The sequence below is a fragment of the Oncorhynchus gorbuscha genome, linkage group LG01 (genome assembly GCF_021184085.1).
Source record: "Oncorhynchus gorbuscha isolate QuinsamMale2020 ecotype Even-year linkage group LG01, OgorEven_v1.0, whole genome shotgun sequence".
NCBI lineage: Eukaryota > Metazoa > Chordata > Actinopteri > Salmoniformes > Salmonidae > Oncorhynchus > Oncorhynchus gorbuscha.
In genome coordinates, this window is record NC_060173.1 from 11105451 (window position 1) to 11124441 (window position 18991).

At 44.4% G+C, this 18991-nt stretch overlaps 2 protein-coding genes across 6 annotated transcripts in view; both read right to left on the bottom strand.

Moving 5' to 3' along the window:
* Positions 1–13754, bottom strand: part of LOC124032945 (dynamin-1-like protein) — a 26457-nt gene extending 12703 nt beyond the window's left edge. Inside the window, exons 1-13 of one of the 4 annotated variants that reach the window (XM_046344904.1) lie at positions 13359–13754; positions 12143–12287; positions 11158–11193; positions 9524–9570; positions 7227–7298; positions 6172–6258; positions 5779–5941; positions 4431–4551; positions 4035–4166; positions 3626–3832; positions 2809–2929; positions 2382–2537; positions 801–860 (exon numbers count right to left, since the gene is read on the bottom strand). In XM_046344904.1, the coding sequence (XP_046200860.1) occupies positions 801–860; positions 2382–2537; positions 2809–2929; positions 3626–3832; positions 4035–4166; positions 4431–4551; positions 5779–5941; positions 6172–6258; positions 7227–7298; positions 9524–9570; positions 11158–11193; positions 12143–12287; positions 13359–13460 (1449 nt within the window). In that variant the 5' untranslated portion in view covers positions 13461–13754. The remainder of the gene's footprint in view (positions 1–800; positions 861–2381; positions 2538–2808; positions 2930–3625; positions 3833–4034; positions 4167–4430; positions 4552–5778; positions 5942–6171; positions 6259–7226; positions 7299–9523; positions 9571–11157; positions 11194–12142; positions 12288–13358) is intronic. The other 3 variants (XM_046344905.1, XM_046344908.1, XM_046344915.1) reach the window with 3 other exon arrangements.
* A 933-nt stretch (positions 13755–14687) lies between these two features.
* LOC124032987 (dnaJ homolog subfamily B member 9-like) lies at positions 14688–18494 on the bottom strand. Of its 2 annotated transcripts, none has more exons than XM_046344929.1 (3): positions 18357–18494; positions 17444–17687; positions 14688–16745 (listed from the first exon to the last, which is right to left on the bottom strand). In XM_046344929.1, exons 2-3 carry the CDS (start codon positions 17658–17660, stop codon positions 16285–16287), a joined length of 678 nt encoding a protein of 225 aa, XP_046200885.1. In that variant the 5' UTR covers positions 17661–17687; positions 18357–18494; the 3' UTR covers positions 14688–16284. The 2 variants fall into 2 exon arrangements, with proteins under 2 accessions (XP_046200885.1, XP_046200888.1); XM_046344932.1 differs by lacking the exon at positions 18357–18494 and adding an exon at positions 18100–18346.
* Positions 18495–18991: the final 497 nt, after the last annotated feature.

Genomic DNA, 18991 nt, shown 5'->3' on the forward strand with positions numbered 1-18991 from the left:
ATATACGGCTGTGATTATAATCGAAGAGAATTCTCTTTGTGCTGTTGTCTGTGTCCAATAATGTTTATACCATGTTTTGTGCTGCTAACATTCTGTGTTGTCATGTGTTGCTGCCTTGCTATATTTTTGTCTTAGGTCTCTCTATATTGTGTCATATATATTTCATTTACTTTACTTTGAAACCCAGCCCCCGTCCCCGCAGGAGGCCTTTTTGCCTTTTGGTAGGCAGTCATAGTAAAAAATAATTTGTTCTGAACTGACTTGCCTTGTTAAATAAAAGTTTCAAAAAATATTTTAAAATATTTTTTTTAAACTGGGCAGAGGCCTGATAGTGGTGACTATTTAACAGTCTGTTGGCCTGGAGATAGAGACTGAAAAACAGCTTTGATGCAATTGTACTGTCTCCGCCTTCTAGATGATAGCAGGGTGAACAGGCCGTGGCTCGTGTGGGTGAGGTCCTTGATGATATTCTTGGCCTTCCTGTGACATCGGGTGCTGGAGATGTCCTGGAGGGCAGGAAGTGTGCCACCGGTGATGCGTTGAGCAGACCTCACCACCCTCTGGAGAACACTGCGGTTGCATGCGGTGCCGTACCAGGCGGTGATACAGTCCGACAGGATTCTCTCAACGGTGCATCTGTAGAAGCTTAGCTGTGGTCAATGAACAGCATTCTTACATAGGTATTGTTGTGGGACTAGAGTGTCTGGTAAGGTGGAGGTGATATGGTCCTTAACTTGCCTCTCAAAACACTTCATGACAGAAGTGAGTTCTATGGGGCGATAGTCATTTAGTTCAGTTACCTTCGCTTTCTTCGGTACAGGAACAGTGGTGGACATCTTGAAGCAAGTGGGAACAACAGGCTGGGATAGAGAGAGATTGAATATGTTGGTAAACACTTATGCTCGGAGGACACGACTTGGGATGCTGTCTGGGCCTGTAGCCTCGTGTGGATTAACTTCTTGGTGACGGGGCAGTATTTTCATGTCCGGATGAAATACATGCCCAAATTCAACTGCCTGCTACTCATCCCCAGAAGATAAGATATGCATATTATTAGTAGATTTGGAAAGAAAACACTCTGAATTTTCTAAAACTGTTTGAATCATGTCTGTGAGTATAACAGAACTTATGTAGCAGGTGAAACCCAGAGGACAAACCATTCAGATTATTGTTTTTTTAGAGGTCACTCCCCTTTTCAATGAGTTTTCATTTGTAATCCAGATTTCTAAAGGGACGTAAATAAATGGACATTTTGGATATATATCGACAGAATTAATCGACCAAAAGGACCATTTGTGATGTTTATGGGACATATTGGAGTGCCAACAAAGAAGCTCATCAAAGGTAAGGTATGAATTATATTTTTATCGTCGCGCCTGCAGGGTTGAAATATGCTTTCCTCTCTTTGTTTACGAAGGTGCTACCCTCAGATAATAGCATCGTTTGCTTTCGCCGAAAAGCCTTTTTGAAATCTAACATGTTGGCTGGATTCACAACAATGCAGCTTTAATATGGTATTTTACATGTGTGATTTCACAAAAGTTGGATTTTTATAGTAATTTATTTGAATTTGGCGCTCTGCATTTTCACTGGCTTTTCACAGAATTTCTGGTAAGTGACCACCGATCTAATATCCAAAAGTTATTTCCGGCTGTATATAATAATACAAGAAACATTGAACAAATAATGTAAGAAATAACAATTTAAAAAATGAAATACTGCAAAGTTGGCTAGGATCTAGGAACAAGGCGACTGTGTCTGTCGGCCACTATCTTGCTAAAACAGAGTGCACTAACGTGTGTGTGTGTGTGTGTGTGTGTCCCTCAGAGTGTCCCTCTACTTAGTTGGTGTGTGTGTGTGTCCCTCTACCTGTGTGTGTGTGTGTGTGTGTGTGTCCCTCTACCTGTGTGCTGTAGTTGTGTGTAGTTGGTGTGTGTGTGTGTCCCTCTACCTGTGTGCTGTAGTTGTCCCTCTACCTGTGTGCTGTAGTTGGTGTGTGTGTGTGTCCCTCTACCTGTGTGTGTAGTTGTGTGTGTGTGTCCCTCTACCTGTGTGCTGTAGTTGGTGTGTGTGTGTGTGTGTGTCCCTCTACCTGTGTGCTGTAGTTGGTGTGTGTGTGTGTCCCTCTACCTGTGTGCTGTAGTTGGTGTGTGTGTGTGTCCCTCTACCTGTGTGCTGTAGTTGGTGTGTGTGTGTGTCCCTCTACCTGTGTGCTGTAGTTGTGTGTGTGTGTGTGTGTCCCTCTACCTGTGTGCTGTAGTTGGTGTGTGTGTGTGTGTGTGTGTGTGTGTGTGTGTGTGTGTGTGTGTGTGTGTGTGTGTGTGTGTGTGTGTGTGTGTGTGTGTGTGTGTGTGTGTGTGTGTGTGTGTGTGTCCCTCTACCTGTGTGCTGTAGTTGGAGCAGTGTTGGATGATCCTCTGCATCTCTTCGTGAACCAGCTCCACACAGCGCAGGCTGGGCTCCTCCAGTCTCTTCACCTGTCTCTTCACCAGCAGCTCAAATGACACCTCAGGCACAAACAGGGCTGGCCGAGGGCCCTACAGAGAGAGAGAGAGAGAGAGACATTACCCAGCAGTCTCTGGCTAACACACAACTCATAGTTTAGAAGAATATTTAATTGTTCATTTTCTTGAGAGAAGATAAAGGTGTCTTTTTCTGCTTTGAACTCAAGCTAAAATAACAAGTTTACCCCTTAAACAGATGTGTCAAACTGATCGTCAAAACACTGAAGATTGCATCATTGTACTTGAAATGAACATGGATCCCAACAAATGTGAGGCTGTACGTAACCAGTAGCATACAACTCACTGTAGCGTTCCGAATAGCTGTTAGCACGTCTATGGTGGTCAGACCTCCCAGTGGGTCGACAGACTCCAGCGTCCGACCAAAGGTCTCATGGAAAATATAACAGATTCGTGCTCCACCACACCTGGAAGAGGAGAAAAACAACGTCGTATGGTTCTATCGGCATTTGTCAAAATTGAGTTTACAGCCTTGTTCTTACTATATAGTACTCTAAAAGCCCCAATTGCTATGTAAAAAATTATTATATATACATTTGCTGACACCATTAAAACCAATAAGGTTTTGGAACTTTAAAGCCAATTATCTCAGAATCCTCTTTTAGTAGATAGAACGTTGAAGTCCCAAGCTCTCGCTTTGTAACTGAAAGAACAAAGTAGTAGGCTAGCTAATCTACCTCCTACACAGGTGTATGGGCTCCCGAGTGGCGCAGCGCTATAAGACACTGCATCTCAGTGCAAGAGGCGTCACTACAGTCCCTGGTTCGAATCTAGGCTCTATCACATCCGGCCGTGATTGGGAGTCGCATAGGGCGCACAATTGGCCGAAGCGTCATCTGGGTTTGGCCGGGGAGGGACGTCATTTAAAAAAATGATTTGTTCTTAACTGACTTGCCTAGTTAAATAAAAACTGCAAAAGCTCCCAATTGTTTGATTGTGATGCTCAATTTGTACTGGTGCCACCTTCTGGCAATTAGTAGAGGTGCTAGGATGTTTGGAAGAGGTTCATTCCATCCTTCCTAATTTTCTCTTCAAATAAATTAACAAAATACTAAAGAGTAGGAATTCACACCTTTGAGGGGGAAAGAATATAAGTTGCTCACAGTTCTGTTGTCTCTATGTACTTAGCGGTGCCCTCGATAGTGTGGCAGTACTCTGCAGCGAACTTGGTGATGAGCTGCAGCAGAGTAGAGCTCTGGTCCTCTACAGGTTCACCGTAGCTACTCAGCAGGGACTGGTACTGGGCCGCCAGCACATTGATACGAGTCTTCAGCTCCGGGAGACAGTCTCTAATGTGATGCATCAACAACCTGGCAACGAGGAGGAGAAGAGCGTGAAGTTAGAAATTAGGAAAGGGCTACAGACAGCATGATAGCCGTCCACAACGAAAGCACCTTTGCTAGTTGCTTAGAGTGACATTACAATTCAAAATCAGAAGTTGGTCAAATGTTTTCAAACATCAAAAGTTTTCTGTTGAAGACTTGTTTGCTGAATACATTTCTATTTTCATACCTGTTCAACGTTCTGGCTAAGTATTTGGTTCCATTTCTGCTGGCGAGGGAGGGGTACTTCTTCTGTAGGAAGGCATATTCATCACGGATGGAGTTTGCCACGGTCTTCTTATTGTTGATGTCAAGCTGACTCCTTGGAAAAGGAATGAAGGTAATAAACTGTGTGAGGTTTATTTTTATGACATTGTAGTGTTAAAGAACATTGTAAACAAAGCATCAAAAGGAATGCTGGCCCTCTTTCCATTTTGATCTTGAGGGACTGTTGGCTTCTAGAACCCTTTGATGCACGAGGAGGCAATCCTCTCCCTTTAAAATATATAGAGGATTTTCAAGAAGGCTGAAGTCTTGCTCTATTCAACATGTTAGAGACTGAAGTGTATTGTGTAAAGGTAAAGACCTGTTGACCACTCCTATGAGGCCCAGTTTGACAGGGATGACCCGACCCATCAGTACGTCCATGGCATCTGTCCCAGCATCCATTAGGTCCAGTTTGGTCACCACAGCCAACGTCCTCCTGCCTACACACAGCAGAACCCATATTCATAAAATAATCAGAATAGGAGTGATGATCTAGGATCAGGCCATCCCTACCTGGAGAAATTCCAGGTAAAAAACAGTTAACCAAGGGGTTTATAGTAGGTAACCAAGGGGTTTATAGTAGGTAACCAAGGGCTTTATAGTAGGTAACCAAGGGCTTTATAGTAGGTAACCAAGGGCTTTATAGTGGGTAACCAAGGGCTTTATAGTGGGTAACCAAGGGCTTTATAGTGGGTAACCAACGGCTTTATAGTGGGTAACCAACGGCTTTATAGTGGGTAACCAACGGCTTTATAGTGGGTAACCAACGGCTTTATAGTCGGCGGTGTATCCTACACCCAGGTAACCAAGGGGTTTATAATAGGTAACCAAGGGTTTTATAGTAGGCGGTGTATCCTACACCCAGGTAACCAAGGGGTTTATAATAGGTAACCAAGGGGTTTATAGTAGGCGGTGTATCCTACACCCAGGTAACCAAGGGGTTTATAGTCGGCGGTGTATCCTACGCCCAGGTAACCAAGAGGTTTATAGTAGGCGGTGTATCCTACACCCAGGTAACCAAGGGGTTTATAATAGGTAACCAAGGGGTTTATAGTAGGCGGTGTATACTACACCCAGGTAACCAAGGGGTTTGTAGTCGGCGGTGTATCCTACGCCCAGGTAACCAAGGGGTTTATAGTCGGCGGTGTATCCTACACCCAGGTAACCAAGGGGTTTGTAGTCGGCGGTGTATCCTACGCCCAGGTAACCAAGGGGTTTATAGTCGGTGGTGTATCCTACACCCAGGTAACCAAGGGGTTTATAGTCGGCGGTGTATCCTACGCCCAGGTAACCAAGGGGTTTATAGTCGGCGGTGTATCCTACACCCAGGTAACCAAGGGGTTTATAGTCGGCGGTGTATCCTACACCCAGGTAACCAAGGGGTTTGTAGTCGGCGGTGTATCCTACGCCCAGGTAACCAAGGGGTTTATAGTCGGCGGTGTATCCTACACCCAGGTAACCAAGGGGTTTATAGTAGGCGGTGTATGCCATGGCATGTCTGACATAAGGATTAAAGGACTTTGAGAAACCACTGTAGGAGACAGCCAACTGAGATTAACAGAGAGGGAGCAGGAGAGAGAGCATACGGAACAGAGACAAAGAGCGATAGACAGACAGTCAGCTACACACAAAAGAGAAGAAATTGCTAGCAGGAGAAATGTGTTTACCGTCCGGGTCGACCTCGCGGGCCACTTTGAGGGCCTCTGAGGTGGCCATGTCTGTGTTGGCAGCAGTCACAGCCAAGATGATGGAGTTGGGGTTAGAGATGTGCTTTACGATCAAGTCTTTGATCTGCACCTCGATGTCTTTGGGCTGGTCTCCGACCGGCACCTGGGCAGACATACACACTGTCAACGAAGCCTGCCCATTTCATATTTCAAACCACACTTGGGGTTCTGTCTCCTTCGAAGTTCAGTGAACCCCGCTGGCAACATGAATAACCTCACCTGAGCTCTGAAGAAATGAATTAGCTCCCAGAGGTAATGCCTTGGCTTTAGCTCAGCAGACGAAGTACGTTTTGAGCATTTTGATTTGAAATAAAAACATTTCTTTGTGTGTACCTTTGTGATACCTGGCAGATCCACCAGTGTGAGGTTGACTACGTGAGGGGAGAAGATCTTCAGGTGTATGGGTTCATCCGTGATTCCCTGGAAGAAGACAAGCACAGATGTCAGTTCAGCAGTTGGTAATGATAACATGTTTGACATCGTTTGGGAACATCTTCGCACTAAATTATTTTTGTTGTTGACATGTGTATTTATTATGGATCCCCATTAGCTGTTGCCAAGGCAGCAGCTACTCTTCCTGGGTGTCCAAACACACCAAAACATCCACATTACATATAAAAACAGTGAACTATGTTTATACTGAATGAACTAAAGATAAAACAGTCCATCATATAACATCTCTATACCACCACATATCCACAGCATGTTCAATACCACCATACAACAATATAACAATGTGTCCTGATGCACGTGTCTGTACCTTAGTGTGTGTCTCTTCACAGTCCCTGTTGTTCCAGAAGGTGTATTTAAAAATAAAATAAAATTGTACTGATGGCATCAGTTACCTGATGTGGAATAGAGTTCCATGTAGCCATGGCTCTATGTAGTACTGTGGAATAGAGTTCCATGTAGCCATGGCTCTATGTAGTACTGTGGAATAGAGTTCCATGTAGCCATGGCTCTATGTAGTACTGTGGAATAGAGTTCCATGTAGCCATGGCTCTATGTAGTACTGTGGAATAGAGTTCCATGTAGCCATGGCTCTATGTAGTACTGTGGAATAGAGTTCCATGTAGCCATGGCTCTATGTAGTACTGTGGAATAGAGTTCCATGTAGCCATGGCTCTATGTAGTACTGTGGAATAGAGTTCCATGTAGCTACGGCTCTATGTAGTACTGTGGAATAGAGTTCCATGTAGTCACGGCTCTATGTAGTACTGTGGAATAGAGTTCCATGTAGTCACGGCTCTATGTAGTACTGTGGAATAGAGTTCCATGTAGTCATGGCTCTATGTAGTACTGTTCACCTCCCATAGTCTGTTCTGGACAAGGGGACTGTGAAGAGACCTCTGATGGCATGTCTTGTGGGGTATGCCTGGGTGTCATACCTTGTTATTGCCAGAAACTCTTTCCGTCTCAGCTTCGATCTCGAGCCGGATTTCATCAAAGTCTGTGTAGATCTAAAAACAAAACCAATTTAACCTTAAATTGGAACAACACATGATTACATTAGGGTTTATATAGCTGCACATGACATCAATGTAAATATGATTCACTATGATCTGGTCCCAACATCAAAAGGCTACTGCAAAAATCTAAATATAATTTGATATTACAAATATAAGCATGAAGGGGGAAAAAAAATCCTGTATCACCCACAGCATCCATTTACAGCACGTCACAAGGCCTTCTCTGTTCCTGACCATGAAGGAGACATCTACAGCAGCAGAGCAGTACGCTGCACACGTCTCTACTTTATATACACCTATTCAGCCCTATTCCCTTCCCCCTGAGGTATATACAGCCCTATTCCCCTCCCCCCGCTGTATATACAGCCCTATTCCCTTCCCCCCCGGTGTATATACAGCCCTATTCCCCTCCCCCCTAGTGTATATACAGCCCTATTCCCCCCCCCCTCCCCCCCTGCGGTGTATATACAGCCCTATTCCCCTCCCCCTGCTGTATATACAGCCCTATTCCCCTCCCCCTGCTGTATATACAGCCCTATTCCCCCTCCCCCCCTGCTGTATATACAGCCCTATTCCCCTATTCCCCCGCTGTATATACAGCCCTATTCCCTTCCCCCCGCTGTATATACAGCCCTATTCCCCCCCGCTGTATATACAGCCCTATTACTGTAAGACCTGGGTCTCCCTCAAGACATACTGTACATAACCTGTGACAGAGACCCAGAGGGTGTGCGACAGAGAGAGCGGGGTTGCGACAGAGAGAGCCCCCGACAGAGAGAGCGGGGTGTATAGCGGGGTGTACAGCCCTATTCCCCCGGGGTATATACAGCCCTATTGCGACAGAGAGAGCCCCCCAGAGAGAGCGGGGGTATATACAGCCCTATTCCCCCGAGGTATATACAGCCCTAGAGCCCCCGAGGTATATACAGCCCTAGAGCCCCCCCCGAGGTATATACAGCCCTATTCCCCCGAGGTATATACAGCCCTATTCCCCCGAGGTATATACAGCCCTATTCCCCCGAGCGACAGTATATACAGCCCTATTCCCCCCGGTGTATATACAGCCCTAGCGACAGAGAGAGCCCCGGTGTATATACAGCCCTATTCCCCCCGGTGTATATACAGCCGAGAGAGCGACAGAGAGAGCGAGAGCCCCCGGTGTATATACAGCCCTATTCCCCCGGTGTATATACAGCCCTATTCCAGAGAGAGCGAGAGCGAGCCCGAGAGCGAGCGTGTATATACAGCCCTAGAGCCCCCGGTGTATATACAGCCCTATTCCCCCGGTGTATATACAGCCCTATTCCCCCCGGTGTATATACAGCCCTAGCGACCCCCGGTGTATATACAGCCCTATTCCCTCTACTGTAAGACCATTATGGGTCTCTGTCCTCAAGACATACTGTACATCCTGTGTCTTTCTAACCTGTGACAGAGACAGAGAGAGTGAGAGAGACACAGAGAGGGGGATGTGAGAGAGCGACAGAGAGCGAGAGCGACAGGGTGTGACAGAGGAGGAGGGCGAGCAGAGACAGGGGGTGTGTGCGACAGAGAGAGAGTGGTGTGCGACAGAGAGAGCGAGAGTGACGGAGAGAGCGAGAGTGACAGAGAGAGCGAGAGTGACAGAGAGAGCGAGAGTGACAGAGAGAGCGAGAGTGACAGAGAGAGCGAGAGTGACAGAGCAAGTGGAGGGGGTGTGACAGAGGTGTTTCCTACACCCGAGTGGTTTATAGTAGAGGGTGTATCCTACACCCAGGTAACCAAGGGGTTTATAGTAGGCGGTGTATCCTACACCCAGGCAACCAAGGGGTTTATAGTAGGTAACCAAGGGATTTATAGTAGGTGGTGTATCCTACACCCAGGTAACCAAGGGGTTTATAGTAGGCAGTGTTTCCTATACCCAGGTAACCAAGGGGTTTATCGTAGAGGTCGACCGATTAATCAGGGCCAATTTGAAGTTTCCATAACAACCAGTAATCTGCATTTTTGGACACCGATGATGGCCAATTACATTGCACTCCTGCGTTGCATATAATCGATGTGGTGCCTGTTAATTTAGCATTGAATCTACCTACTTCGCCAAACGGGTGATTTAACAAGCGCATTCGCAAAAAAAGCAGGTAAAGATGGAGTGTTTTGCTTGGTCAGCAACCTGCTTGCTTCGAACCAACAGAGACTAGCTCGGAGGCATTGTTAGTACTGAGACATAGGCCTACCTTGTTTTTGGTGTGTAGAAATTTGCCCCATTCCTCTCCGTCGACACCTGTGGGAATGACAACAAGGCAGTCTCAGTCCCATTTCCCAGTCTGTCTGGCAGGTGTCATTTGGAGTGGGTTTAGCAGCCTACTCTTAGGGACAGTTTCCCAGACACAGATTAAGTTTAGGACTAATTGACATCACCGGGGACGCTACATTGTACCCGATTTTTCAAGGTCTAGGCTTCATCTGCGTCTTGGAAAGCAGCACATTGTGTTGTAAATAAACTGTCATGTTGACTGGTGTCTCAAGGCAGGATGTAGACCTATTTATTTGATTGTTCAGCTGGGAAGGGAATACGTTGTGCAGACCAATAACCCAGAGGGATACGGACAGAGATCTGAACAAACACAGTGAGAAATAGGGTTGACGACAAAAGCAAAGAAAATATGCCTGCTGTGAGAAAAGCCAGAGAAGCATGGTTGGTGCATTATGGGAAGCACAGGAATAGGCATTACTACTACCTAGCTACCAAACACCTTTCATATAACAACAATGTTCATATAACAACACTTTAAACTAATAATAGATGTTTTAGTTGGAATAATTCAACTGAAATAATTACCTACCAAACTATAAAATAAAATAAAGATGGTGGCTCAGCTGTTAGTTAACTATAAGCAGCTATTAGAGTTCATTTTGACATTAAGAGGCATTTGTTTTTCAGCATGTTTAAAATTTGCGTGAATTGAAAACAGAACATTTTATTTGCACTTAAGGGCCCTAGTTACCACCAAATAAGTTATCATACTGTGACCATGCACTCCAAAATAGGTTTTCTTATGATGTCCTTTCCTTATACAGAAAATAAAATGTTTTGTCTGAATCAGAGTTTGACCTTCCTGGGCTTGATTGCTGAATCAAGCTAAGCCACAGGGTTTGTCGGCCTAACAGAAAGGGGGTCGGCCTAACAGAAAGGGGGTCGGCCTAACAGAAAGGGGGTCGGCCTAACAGAAAGGGGGTCGGCCTAACAGAAAGGGGGTCGGCCTAACAGAAAGGGGTCAGAAAGGGGGTCGGCCTAACAGAAAGGGGGTCGGCCTAACAGAAAGGGGGGGCCTAACAGTCGGCCTAACAGAAAGGGGGTCGGCCTAACAGAAAGGGGTCGGCCTAACAGAAAGGGGGTCGGCCTAACAGAAAGGGGGTCGGCCTAACAGAAAGGGGGTCGGCCTAACAGAAAGGGGGTCGGCCTAACAGGCCTAACAGAAAGGGGGTCGGCCTAACAGAAAGGGGGTCGGCCTAACAGAAAGGGGGTCGGCCTAACAGAAAGGGGGTCGGCCTAACAGAAAGGGGGTCGGCCTAACAGGCCTAACAGAAAGGGGGTCGGCCTAACAGAAAGGGGGTCGGCCTAACAGAAAGGGGGTCGGCCTAACAGAAAGGGGGTCGGCCTAACAGAAAGGGGGTCGGCCTAACAGAAAGGGGGTAGGCCTAACAGAAAGGGGGTCGGCCTAACAGAAAGGGGGTCGGCCTAACAGAAAGGGGGTCGGCCTAACAGAAAGGGGGTAGGCCTAACAGAAAGGGGGTAGGCCTAGACTAGAGTAAGAAGCTGCTGACTGAACACCGACAAAAGGCAATAAGGGAACAAGGAAAAGGAGACCTTTGTAAAGGCGCATGTTTCTCCAAGCATTGGGGTCTGTGGTTCAGAAGAGATCAGACAACAGGAGAGAGGGGTTAGTAGTTATAGATGCAGCTCCTGCATCATGGCCATCTGCAGCAGTGCAGGGGTTTACATCATCCTTCATGTGACTATTCCCTGCAGCAGGGCAGACTCACGCACTCTGCCTATAGGGCAGAATGTCTCATAAACCACACAAGGTTTACTACATTTGTCATTGTATTGGGGAAAGCCTAATAGTGGCATATCTCATAAACTGGTTTTGCGTTCAAATGTCTTGGATGTCATTGTTGATGGAGTATCATGACATTGACATTGCACGCTGTTGTGACTTGGTGGCTGTTGAAGCATAAGTGCCTAATCTACGGCTAGAACTCGCTAGCTTGTCCATTGCTGTGAATACAGACCTCTATATCCGCTGAGGTGACATGGCACTTCTCACAGTCCAACTGAATAATGCACTGTGACATGACTTGCTGGTGCAGTCATTCATACGAGCATATCCTGGGCTAAGAAACGCTACCACACTTCTAAAAAAAGTCTGGCCAATCAGAGTCAGAAACACACAGGCACACAGAGCAGCAAAACACAGCATGTCACAAACACAGACACACAAACAACTAAATTGGTTTAAATAGTAATCTGATGACTGTAGACATGAGGGACTAGATTGGTTTAAATAGTAATGAGGACTGTAGAGATGAGGGACAGGAAGGATGAAAACCACAACACCATCCCCAGTTAACTGCCAAGAGACACAGAGCAGCCACCAGCAGAATGTCACTTTGTCAAAGTTCACAGATTTTTCAGAAACCCTGGTTGGAGGACTTCCTTCCTGAATCAGAAGATAATAGACCAAGCAGAGAGGGAATACTCCAACCACGGTTTCTAAAAAACCTGGGAACGTTGAGAAGCCTCCCAGAATAGTACAACCCTAGAGCAGTGATGGTGTCGTGTTTCACAGTACCATTCTCCTCGCTGGTCTTCCTGCGGTCCTCTGGGTCCACATGGACCAGCTGGAGGATGAGGGGCCGACGGGTGACAACGCCAGTACCACGGGGCAGAAGGTCTCTCCCCACCAGAGCCTCTAGCACTGAACTCTTCCCACTGCTCTGGAGACACAAACATAACACAATCAGTAACAACACAAAAAGTAACACGTGAGATAGTAAACAACACAAGTCAGCATCACTTACAAAACAACTGATGCAATGACAGAGTTAAATCTTTCCACAACAAGATTGATTTTAACCTGCCTGATCTCACCTCAGCTGCGCCTGGCTGAAGTTGACCGATTTTAGTTTGCACTCAGTCATGTGGAAAATAGAAAAATCCCTGAAATCACTGTCAGTTCTAACAAACCCCTCTGAGTGAATATGTCCTTTGAAAAGCAGTAACAAGACAACGCAGAAACACTCTGGAGGCCAGATAATTGGGGAAACATCCAGCCTTCTTGTCGCCATGGCACCGTCAGTTCAGAGGTTGCCAAAGGGCTGAGACAGTGACATCCTCTTAGCAAATTAATGTAATTATGTGTACCTGGGAGGGGATGGCTGCTACTGTAAACATGTTATGTAACACCTACAACAGCTGTGTGGAGGGAAGGGTACAGGTGCAGCCTATTTGAAGTACAACATCCCTGTTCATCTAAGCAGATGCAAGGTCATTCTAGAAATCAAACAAAGAGGATGCCTTGGAAGACTTCAATTATGTTCACATTGATTGAAAATAGTCTTCCAAGGCAAGAAGAATGGATACAAGTGAGTGTAAACAAACCATAAACACTGTAGCGTGTCAATTTAATGAAGTGACTGCGTATCAAAATCAGCTGTGTAGTTAGTTGTTTGCTTTGGTCACGGCTTGTGACACCTGCTGCTGAACATAGCCGTATGTTACAGGGGTAGTTGGCCATGTTTCACTGCCTGTCAAATTCGCTCTAGTTATCGGCTCACAATAGTGCTAACAAGTTAATTAACGCGATAGTTAGCTACAGCTAAGTAACTAACGTCAGATAACCTTTCCTGAAAAACACAGCACACGAAGCTACATTTCTATATTCCATGAGTGGATCTATGTGATAGTCAACAGTAACAATAGCTAACGTCGTAAGAGTGAATGAAACTCTGTGGTAAGAGCATGCTAACGCCAGATGGCTTACAGTCCGCTAGCTGGCTGACTCTTACCTGCGTTCCAACAACAGCAATCTGCGGCAGTTGGATAATGTCCGCGCCAACCGTATTAAACACATCTTGTAATTTGTTTATGACCGGGATAAGGGCCTCCATAGCTCTGGGAAAGAAAGGCTGTACCGGTCAAATAAATCGACTAACTACAAAGCAAACCTGCTAACCACAGGCACAAAGTCATCCAATGTCCCTCACACGGTCACAATGTATACTGCCCCGAAAACTGCGCAAAAAATTAAATAAAATCAGCGTTGCATTATGGGACTTTGAGTTTTTACATAGAGAAAACGATCAAACAGTAAATTTAAATAAAATAAAAACAAAAAAATTAACTACATTTACAAGCGTTGACGTCATGATGCACCAATGTTACTGGAGCTTGGCTTCCATCCAATTGGCGACAGATTTTCAGTGGCGCACAGAACAATGAGACTGAGATTTAACCGGATGAATAAATGTGAAGCATCCGGTTAGCGTTTCCACACACTACCAAATATGGTGGTGAGAGGAAGAGCAGCGGCCGGCGGTAGGAGAATATAGATTTTGGCCGACAATTTCCACAATGGAACGTTTGATCTCAGATAAGTTTTCGGTTTCTAAAACTATATGTTACGAACAGAGTGGACTGATTTTTGTATACTTCGTTCTTTGCCAAAGTTTACAAAAATTGCGTTGTTTAGAAGGAGTGCAAGGGAGAATTAAGTTAATGCACACGCGCACCTCAGAGTAGGCGTTCCCTAACGGAAATGCATGCCCACTATGATTCATTTAAAACGCTGTGATCTTTCTTGGGTTAGTTTCCTCCAAACGGACCTGTTGCGCATAAAAACCTATGCGTGGTGACGTAGTGCACACATGTATTTTTTTCTGTTTACGTTTATATGTTCCGAATAAAAATGCAACGTTCAATATTTCCATCGAATTTTAAACTCTACCGATTAGTTGTCACGAAAACGGTTGCGTTAAATAGCTCTAGTCTTGGCACGTGAGCTCGAGCAACCTGCTCGCAGATACAGTGCGAGGAAGGCTTCTCTACAATAAAATGATGGATGAGAGCGATAAAAAATGTTTTTGTCAAACGTCAGTCAAGCGTCGATTAACATGTCACCAGTATAGGATGTTCGATATTTATTGTAAAGCAGCATCAAGCTCATCACCGCCCTTATTTCATCTGTAGCCTAATAAACTGCATGGTTTCTCTAGTAGGTCCACACACCATATCATCGCACTACCCCCCCAAAAAAGTTGTTGCAGAGAAAATTATACTCGAGAGTGTGCAAACCTGCCAACGATTGGTACAATTTCAAGGAATGAAAATACACATCGTTTGTTCTCATCTTTAATTTCCTGAAGCCTTTTTTCCACTCTCCATTTTCAAAGGACTATACCCTATTTTCAGTTAAGGTAACACACATTTTATCCATAGGATTACAATAACTAAAGTGCTATATGGGTCATACATCAACATATCACAATGACAAAGCCAGCTAGTAACAGTGGCGAAACATATGAATTACAAGAGGAGCTGGCTTTAAAATATTGCACATGACATAAACTTGGGCACATATTCATTAAGCGTCTCGGAATAGGTTCGCTGCCGATCCAGGATCAGTTCCGCCTTACCATGTAAATGTTATTCACGTTGATCTAAAAAAGGCAAAACTGATCCTAGATAAGCACACCTACTCAGAGAACATTTCTGAATACAAGCCCAGGAGAACAGAGATTTCTAGTCTATAGACTAGTGAAACATGAGGTAACGGGTGGTTATGAGGTGTTGGATGAACAACACTGGATTTTATTTACACCAATGTTAGCTTATAAATTAAAGTGGTCCATGCAGACAGCAGAAGAGATGTTTAAGTTCCTCTGGAGTGAAAATCATAATGTAGCTAGCTACATCAACAGTAGTAGTAGTTTACATGTTACGATCTTTGCCAATACAAGTTCTTGTCGATCTGAATATTTCTTTCCTAATTTCAACTTAAAGTGGCGAGCATCCTTTAACAACAGCATCAAAATGCTGCCATACAGTTTCAGTACATGTTCCGAGGGAACATTTTTGCAGACGTTGTTCTCCATTTATCAAACAAAAGCAAACCTGTCACGGTTCATTATCCACACTGTTTTGTTCCAACCAAAAGGCTGCTGGATTCACACAATGGAGCTGTAGGCTATACAAAATACTACATGCACACAGAAAATGTCTAGGTTCAGCAGTGGTAGTGGTTACTGAAACTATTTGGCTGACGAATTACAATAACAAAGCTCAAGTGAAAACATTCTCCCATGAAAAAACCCACAAATCTCTCTCGAACAATTGAAGTTGCTTAAGGAAACAATACTGATACTAGGTTAAGGGACTATATAATGCATAGCTGAAAAGCTTCTCCTCAAAAATCCTATGTAAATATTAAGGGGGGGGGGGGTGTTTCGAAATATACAGTATATAGAATGATATATATAATTCTAAGTAGCTAATGAAAATCTGGAACCAGATTAGACTTAACACAACCCAATATTTCTCTACAACATTTACATTCCTAACTATACTGTGAGAAATATGCTTCAAAAGCTTTTCAGTGCTTTAATTAAATTGTTACAAATTACAAACTGAGTGTGCTAAAAAGTGTTTTCATTAGCTACTGTGACTCAACAAAATAGCAATGACCAGCACTTAGGTCACAGCAGCAACAAAAACAGCTTGCTCCCGCCACAGGGGCCTACCCATGTGCAAGCTGTGCCAGGGTCATGTTCATTAGAGCACAACGTAGAGAAACATTTCAAAATGTTATGCAATGGAAAACAAGCCTTGCCTATTGGACAAGTTCAGATAGTACCTCCCCATTTCAGGCTGCTTTCTTCCATTTCGTGCCTGATGAACACGACCCAGAGGATGTGGATACCGACAAGACCTCTGTCCTCAGGAGCCAGTGCAGTCAGTGTACGTGGTGACCATGTTCCCCCTGCGCTGTGTCACTGTTCTACAGTGTTGCTTCGTTGTAGTACCCTGAAATGTGCTCTCCCTCCGCTTAGTAGTGTCCGTGTCAAAAGTAAACATCTTCTCCATGTCGTCAAACATGTCGTCAAAGCCGCCGCCACCACCTGCTGCTCCAAAGGCACCCTGGAAGTGTCTCTTGCGTCTGCTGTGGTGGGCCTCCTGGTGGGCCTCCTGGTGGGCCCGGAAGTGATCCTCGAAGTGCCTTTGGTGATGGGCGTGCCGGTTCTGGCTGTAAATATCAAAGTCCTTGAACATGTCGTTGAAGTTGAAGGGCTGGTGGACGTTTGGACCGTTTCGGTCTTTGGTTATGTCATTATAGAATGTGCCGTGACCAAACTGGTCATACTCTTGTCTCCTCTTCTCATCTGATAATGTTTCATATGCTATAGATGACAGAAGTGCAAGAACAGTTTTCAGATCATAGCAATGATTCTATTTGCAGTACAGTGTCAAATAAAAACACTAGTTTTGCACAACAATAATGTAATTTGGCTACAGCACAATAATAAAGAAAGAACACACTGGAAGGAATGTGAGAAGATGGACATTTTTACATAAATAAAAGACAAGAAAGGGTAAAGAATAATAGGAATATTTAAGATGACCAAAGTTGATATTTAGTTTAGAGTGATCAACACAATGTTTAGTATATTTGGAGTTTCTTTAGTACACATCATTTCCAGTGTTACACTCAAGGTCCATGTTGATGGTCACTAGACTAGAAGCTGAATGTTGTTATGGATTATTCTCACATCTGCTGATAGTGATTGACTCCAGACTGGAGGTAAAAGAACCGAGGACACTGATTATTCACGGCTGTATTGATGCCATTCTGTGAACACCCGTGTGATTCTGTAGCAGCTGACCAAGTCACTGCCTGTTTGTTTTGACTTCCTACAAGCCTCTCGGGCTGGTGTTTACAGAATATGTTGTGCTCTCTGATTAGGATACAAGGGCCTACGCTGAGAAGGCCAGTTAGACATTTTCTCTACTTCTGCTCTAGAGGAGACTCACTGTTGCAACTTGTAATAAACCGGGATTACTTCTCTTTTGTTCGCCTGGAGTTCCCTATTACACTTACCCTCAGCAATTCCTCTGAACTTTGTCTCAGCATCTGGGCTCTTGTTCTTGTCTGGATGATACTTCATTGCCAGCTTGTGAAAAGCCTTCTTTATCTGACGCTCGTTGGCATCTTTCCGCACACCCAGTATGTCATAGTAGTCCTTCTTGGCAAGTATCAACTCTGTTATCATCAGGATACACACTGCAAATGTTAATGCTGACTGTGCAGTTGCCATGGTGCTGGTGGCTTCTGTAAAGTAGATCTGGGGAGAGTAGAGGAACAGTTGAGATCCCAGAGCTTGGCCTATACATCTATGGTTGAGATAAGCTACACTACAGCATACATACATGTTCAAAACTTCAACGCATTCAAACCAGTGGTTATTTATGCAAAAGAGTGAGCAGAAAAGGCCTTAATGTCTACTGGTATTAATATCATCTCCAACACAAAGACCACCCTGTTCCCACATAATCTTGTATAGCAGCTTTAGTTAAACAGTGCCTTGAGTTGAGAGCAGTGATACAGCTATTAAAATGTAAACTGATCATCTGCATAGCTCACACTGTGAGTCACGGTCATCTTGACTAACGTTAAGCAATATAGATGGAGCCAGCCAGACAAATTGAGCCTGATTGAGTGAAGTATGAATTCCCTAAGAAAAAAAGTCAGTTTACCTGAACGTACACGAGGTTACCAATATTAATCCCAATGACGCTGGCACAACAAACGACATTGCTGATGATGTTAAATTAAAATAGCTTGTTATTCAGCTAGTTTATATATTAGTGGTTAGAAAATAGCTAGATGGCTAGTTAAGCATTTATCGCTAGCAAGCCTGATTGCCCAGTAAATCTAAACAACCAATAATTCAATAACACTAATAATGAAGTTATGCGAGGACACATAGCTGCGACAATACAGCTTTGCTTACCTTTTTGCTGAACTGCGAAGGATAACATCAGGTGGCTATAGCGGTTATCGCGTCGCTCTATTTTGACGCTCCGTTTCACTGAACGAAAACAACACGAATCGCAATGTGATTGGGCAGCACCCTACCCAATGATTTCTGACTCCGCCCCTACTTCTTCACTTTCCGCGGGAAAAGAAACATGTAGAAGCGTTTTTTTTAAATGGAATAAATTGCTAATTTACCAACGTGAGGCCTAGATCGAATTTTAGTTTTGTAACGCTTAGGTTGTTATGAATGTACTGGTGTAAATGGACGCTGTAAATGGCATCCCTATTTTCCTCTGTTGAAGACGACATGCCCACAGATATAAAACACGGATTAATTTAACCTTTATTTTATCAGGGAGCCATAATGAGACCAAGGTCTCTTTTACAGATGAGCCCCGAGCTACATAAATTACAGAAAATACACTCATCAATATAAATACCAAATGCAAGTAGAAAGAGAAACATGGTCATAAAAAACAACCACCTTCATCAGTAATAAGGTCCTCAATCAGCCTTCTGAATTGACCTAGTGACACCAGAACATCACCTTCATCAGTAATAAGGTCCTCAATCAGCCTTCTGAATTGACCTAGTGACACCAGAACATCA

Excerpts from the sequence above, each read along its gene's own strand:
- LOC124032987 (XM_046344929.1), bottom strand. The coding sequence starts at position 17,660 with ATGGCAACTGCACAGTCAGCATTAACATTTGCAGTGTGTATCCTGATG. Across the intron at positions 16,746-17,443 it reads GTTCAGAGGAATTGCTGAGG|CATATGAAACATTATCAGAT; the intron begins GTAAGTGTAATA and ends TGTCATCTATAG.